The following is a 6,362-nucleotide window of genomic DNA, read 5'->3' as shown; positions in this document are numbered from 1 at the left end:
AGCCACTAGAATAGGACACTATAAGACCAAGTATACCACGTTTTCTTGCCTTGAACCTGGTCAAATTTCCTTTATTCAAATACTAAACAAAACAAATAAAAGACTAATCTTTTTTGACCCAAACCCATTATTCAAATCAGCCCATCCATGTCAAGATTATCCAACACTCACCCTCTTAATCTTGACAGTAATCTGATTCCTCAAAGCAGTGTTGGCTCATCATCATCTTGAATCATATTAGCTTCTTCTTCTTTTATTTCTTTCTTAGGACACTCAGCTGCATAATGTCCATATTCTTGACAATTATAGCATTTAATATGTCTCTTGTCTCGATACATACCTTGCTCCCTTCGATCTTCATAACTTTGGAACCGACCATCTCGACCTCTACCACGACCTCTTCCTTGACCCCGACCTCTTCCTTGTCCAGATTGATCTTGATTGTAGTTACCACGTTTGGTTCTCTCTTCCCATTCCTCTTTTGACAGTAAAATTTTGTTTTGATTTTGATCACTCTCATCTTCATCAAGAACCTTGATTCTCTCTTCATATGCTTTCAACCTCCCCACAGCTTCCTCAAGTGACATGTCCTCTATCTCTGAATATTGCTCGATAGATGCAACAATCTGTAAAAATTTCTTAGGAACTGAATTTAGAAGTTTTCTTACCACTATCTCATCCTCCAAGCTAGACCCAAGACTCTTGAATTTGGATGCAATCTCACTAAGTTTTCCCGAAAATTCATCAATCGTGTCACCCTCTTTCATCTTCAACATCTTTAGCTCGGTTCTAAGTGTTTGCAGTCTCGCCTTTTGAACTCTTTCGGCTCCCAAATACCGCACACGAAGCGCTTCCCACACATCTTTTGCATCCTTATGCTTAGCCACTTGAAGCAATATATCTTCAGGTAGAGTTTGAAACACAAATGCTCTTGCCATCAAATTTTTCTTTGCCTCAATCGCTTTTCCAGTTTCCGGATTAACCGCTTCCCATAAGTCGTATGCTTGTAAGATCGACTCCACCATAATCGACCAACTTGTATAATTTGTAGCTGTTAACTTGGGGCATTGCAGCGGGATACTTTGAGTGGTCACGGGTACAACCTGACTTGATCCTCCCGGGTTTGTTGCTGGCATCTTCCTTAACTTGACCTTTCTTCATGTACAGAACCAACCACACAGATCACACACACAAACAGATCACACAGATCTGAATTATTTAGGATCTTCTTTCTTTCTTCAAACCACCAACACACACTTGCAGGTGCACAAAAACTTTTTTTTCTGATCTTCTTCCTCACTTTGACTAGCTTCTTCACATAGATAGCTTCACCACATAGGTTCCTGTCTTCTTCACCCAGACCATGAATTCAGCACACAACACTTTCTCAGCACACAGCTTTCTCTTCACACAGATCAAAAAGAAAAAACCAATCACACAAATTTTTGTTTTGGAACTCGGCTCACACAGAGCTTTTGGCTCACACAGAACTGCAACAGCAACAGGTTCACATAGAACCTTAGGTTCACATAGAACCTCTTCAAAGATCCCACATGTTGAGCCTAGGGCTCTGATACCAAATGTTAGAGCAGCCCCTACAGCCCCTGAACAAATAAAAGGAAAACAAGGAAGTGTTCTTTGTTGTTGCTGCACACGAAAATAAGAATAAGAGGAAACAGGAAACTGATTTCTATTCAAAAGGCTGCACTCTTCAATCCAAAAGTAAAAAGGGGCTATAAATAGCCTACAAATACACAACGGAAACATAGAAAACCAAACTAAAACCTAGCCACTAGAATAGGACACTATAAGACCAAATATACCACGTTTTCTTGCCTTGAACCTGGTCAAATTTCCTTTGTTCAAATACTAAACAAAACAAATAAAAGACTAATCTTTTTTGACCCAAACCCATTATTCAAATCAGCCCATCCATGTCAAGATTATCCAACACATGACACATTCTTTTCAGCTTAGGTACATAATTTACTCTTTTAGCCCCACCCATTCAAAAACCTTTCATATTAAGTCCAAATGATACCAAACACCCCCTGACTTCTAAAATCCTATGCAAAATAAATCCCGAAATTACACCTTAACCCTGGAGGTTCAAACCTTGTCATTTGGCTTCCCGAAACTCACAACCCACTAATAATTAATTAATCTTGGACAATAATAACATATAATAAAAATACAAATTGCTTCTCGGGTTCCAGGTCCATTATTTAATTACCTTATTCTAAACGGGATGTTATATATATATATATATATATATATATATATATATATATATATATATATTAAAATGTATGGTTTTTAATTCCCTTCAAATAGAGTATAATATTGGTATAAAATATATTTTTAAAAAATAAAAAATAAAAAATAAGGGAAAGTGAAAGGTGACTATTTCCCGACTTTTGGTGAGTGAAAGACGATTAAGTGGAAAGCTGACGTGATATAAAAAAAGTGAGTGGTGAGGTGTGAGTACACCATCCGATCTTATGGTGATTTTAAAAAGTTTGAATTATGAAAATGGTGAAAAGTTGGATTTTCATGGTGACTTTGTATTGAACAACTAGTTGATGAATCAGATGGTGTTAACTTTTTTTTTCTTCTTATGCCTTGAATCCATTCCTAATAGTAGAAATCATTTCCCATGAGTTGAAAATTGATTTAGGTGAAATGGGTGGCCAAAAGGGAGTTTTCCCATTTTTCGTCGATGTTTGTTGTTCGGGGCCTCTTACGGATGTATGGGCTTCTATCTCGCAAATGTTGAATTTTTTGTGCTAACATTTTAGAAGGCCTTCATGGCCTTGCAAACTCTTTGAAAGGGTACATATGTGATGGTTCAAGCATTGTACCCTACCACCACCTTTTACTTATTCCTTACTAACTCATAGTTACATCATCCCTCATCCCTTTTCCATCTCACCGGTATGAAATGGTCATCTCTCATTTTCCATTACTTTTTTTATTTAAATATATAAAATTGTAATTTCATAATTATGTAAATATTTAATAATAAAATATGGATATTTCATTAAATCAATATTATAAAACATTACATAATTAAAAATTATAAATAAATAAATAAGAAATCTATCACTCTGGATGCATTAGATGGAGGTTGGCTTTGGGTTTAGGTGAGTTTGGTGGTGTTTACTGAACCAACTTGATTCAAACTTGATTTTCGGCTTGGATGGGGGTTGGCTAAACGGAACATATCCGTGAGAGCAGAAAAATTGAGAAATTAGGTTGGGCTTACAGTTGGCATAGAGTAATATTGTGGTACATTTGGATAATGAAATTTGTAACACCCGAAATCTTGAGGAACAATTGTTGGGAATAAATCCCCTTTTAGGATTGGACACAGCGTGTTGCAGGAAGAAACATAGCGTGTCTAGATAAGAAGAAGCGCAACTTTCATTAAGGTCAACACGATGTGTTGCCTCTTGGAACATGACGTGTTGACGGCTGGAATGAAAACCCTAATCTTCTGGGTTTTTGCTCCCTATTTAAAGGAATAAGGAGGCTAGGGTTTGTCCATCCTCAACCCCTCAAGCCATGAAAGAAACCCTAATCATCTTCCTCCATTTTTAGAGCTAGTTTGGTGCTTTTTGAAGCTAAGAAGGAAGAATGAGGAAGAAGGAAGCAAAGATCAAGCAAGAAAGTCCCCATTCTCCACCTTGGCACTCTTCCGGACCATTGTAAGTGTACAAGACTCGATTTTTATCATTCCAAGTTGTTAGATCTTGAGTTTTGTTCCTTTAGCTTCTTATTCTTGAATGATGGAATGGTTAGACCTCATAAAGTTGGCAAATATATGAATCTCCAGGTCAAAAGGAGTTAGTCGTGTTTTGGATCTGGATTATAATCAAGTTTTGATGTCATGCATAAAGATTAGGTCATGAATCCCCATTTTGACCTAATACGGGTTCAAGACATGCATTGGACATGTATGTCTATAAAGCACTAACCTTTGGGATGGTTTTGGTGTTTGAATCACTTTTGGAAAGGATGGACTTCGGACTTTGAAGATTAAGTGCTTGTTGGTTAAGCTCTTGCATTATTAAGCTTTATGGATTAAGTTTTGAACCTTTTTGGGTAGTCCCAATGGATAAAGTTGGAAACTTTATCCTTCTGGACCACATTATGACTAGATCTGAGCTTTGGAGCTCTTGGAATCGGAGAAAACAACTTAATGTATTAAGCTGTTGAAACTCGGGCAAACACGTCGTAGTGGCAAGCCAACACGACGTGTGGCCGAGATTTTTCTCCACTGATTGGATGCTGGCGGAACACAGTGTAGCCAAGTGGCAACACAACGTGTTTGGTCAACATGGATTGTTGACTTTGACTTTGACCAGAAGTTTGATCAGAGTTGACCATGGGATATTTTGGGCCATGTTTGGGCCTTTTGGATTGTTGAATTGGGCCAAGTTATAAAGAGGGTAAAAAGGTCTTCTACCCTAGTTTGTATAGTTAGTGTGGGTCGGATCCGATTATTGATGGATGATTAACTTGTGATTGATAGCATGGGGATTCTTGTAGGCCAGCAGCCAAAGATTCTTTCTGTGAGATTCGACAGTGCGATGTTGTGACAACCGTCAAATTCTGGTCTAGTCAAAGTCAAATAAAGTCAACAAGTCAAACCGGTCAACCCTACTAACACTTGTATACTAGGGTTCACCTTATGTAATTATTGTACAACTCACTATTTTAATAAGAAATCATCACATGAAAAGTTGTATTTTTAGATTTCTTGAACCCTAATCGGGGTAAGTGAGGTAGCAAAGCGATAAAACACTATTACATACCCTTCGGAGGTGTGTAAGACTCTTAATCATGGCTTAACGGGGTTTGTGGACCTTGCGTTTCAAAGCCAAACACTCAAAAAGGTCACAAAAGAAATCTCTCCCAATCTCTTTCACTCTATCTCTCCCTATCTGAAATCTCTCCAAGTATGTCAAATCTCTCCCAAATCTCTCTAAGTATGCCAAATCTCTCCACGTATGTCAAATCTCTCCCAAATCTCTCCAAGTATGTCAAATCTCTCCTAAATCTCTCTAAGTATGCCAAATCTCTCCAAGTATGTCAAATCTCTCCCAAATCTCTCTAAGTATGCCAAATCTCTCAAAGTATGTCAAATCTCTCCCAAATCTCTCCAAGTATGTCAAATGTCTCCCAAATCTCTCTCAAAATCTCTCTCAACTGTTTATAATCACTCGGGGCATCCCGACCCTCAAATTTGACGAAAACAGCTCGAAAACGGAAGTCTACGCGAAAAACAGCCTTAAGGAGCCGAAACTCCTCTTAGGAGCCGAACCTCTTAGAGCCGAACCTCCTGAGAACCGAAACCCTCTCAACCGAAATGGACCGAGCGCTCGGTCTATTTCGGTCCCCTGGTCATGCTGAACCGAGACTGACTTTCGGCTCTCCTTCTCACCTTCGGTCCGAGGACCTGACCTTCGGTCCGAGGACTTGACCTTCGGTTCCGAGATGCGAGCCTGGACCGAACCTCGCAGATAGCCACCGAGACCGAGCCTCGCCTTCTGTTCCTTCTCTTCGCACCTTCGGTTCCTCTCCAGCGACCGAACCCTCCTCTCGGCTCCCACCTACTTTCGGTTCTAAGCATCAGGAACCGAACCTCCGGCCCAGACTTCGGATTTTCGCCTATTTTTCCCGGTTTTTTACCATTTTCACGTATTAAGCCCGTTTTTCGTGATTTCAACGCGGGATTTTCTCCAAAAATCATATTTTAACATATAAGACCCTAAATATTCATAATTTAAACATATTTTTATGGAAATCTTTATTTAAGAATAAAATCTAGTGGGTGAATATTTGAGGTGGAGTGTTGACTTTACTTTAGTGTATGACACAAGCAACCACCTCATACCCACTCCAGGGACCAGCCATTGTCCTTCCACCATACCTGGTCATTCAAGATTACTTTCCCCACCATTTGACCAGCCACACTCTTGGTCAAAGGCTGAAAACTCTTATCTCTCCTCACCATTCTCTCATTTCTCTCATTTTTCCTCCAAAAGACAAACACCATTCTCTCTCAATTCTCTCTCTAAATTTCGAGATTCAAGGCCATTCTCCAAGCTTTTCTTCTACTATTGGTAAGTATTATCATCCTCCACAAGATTATTTCACTTCTTTCTACTCAAATCATGGATATGTTACATAAATATCATCACATTCATGTTAGATCTTCGAACCTTCAAGGCATCTTCTTAGTGTTCTTGAGTAGAACACTTCTTTACTTCAACATCCATCCACTAAGAACACACAAGGTGAGTTCATACCCCTATCTTTTCATGTTTTTCTTAAGTTTTAAGGGGGGGAATACAAGT

At 38.9% G+C, this 6,362-nt stretch overlaps 1 protein-coding gene across 1 annotated transcript; it reads right to left on the bottom strand.

Moving 5' to 3' along the window:
• Positions 1-200: 200 nt before the first annotated feature.
• On the bottom strand, positions 201-1,136 carry LOC145140676 (uncharacterized). The gene has a single exon (XM_079074085.1). It carries the CDS (start codon positions 1,134-1,136, stop codon positions 201-203), a length of 936 nt encoding a protein of 311 aa, XP_078930211.1.
• Between the last annotated feature and the right edge of the window lie 5,226 nt (positions 1,137-6,362).

Source organism: Lactuca virosa, chromosome 9, assembly GCF_052849685.1.
Source record: "Lactuca virosa cultivar CGN04683 chromosome 9, Lactuca_virosa_CGN04683_v6, whole genome shotgun sequence".
In the NCBI taxonomy this organism is placed as follows: domain Eukaryota; kingdom Viridiplantae; phylum Streptophyta; class Magnoliopsida; order Asterales; family Asteraceae; genus Lactuca; species Lactuca virosa.
The sequence above is the reverse complement of the archived record's forward strand: the minus strand, read 5'-3'. Positions and strand labels throughout refer to the sequence as shown.

What these genes read in the sequence shown, in the direction of transcription:
- LOC145140676 (XM_079074085.1), bottom strand. Translation starts at nt 1,136, where the DNA reads ATGCCAGCAACAAACCCGGGAGGATCAAGTCAGGTTGTACCCGTGACC.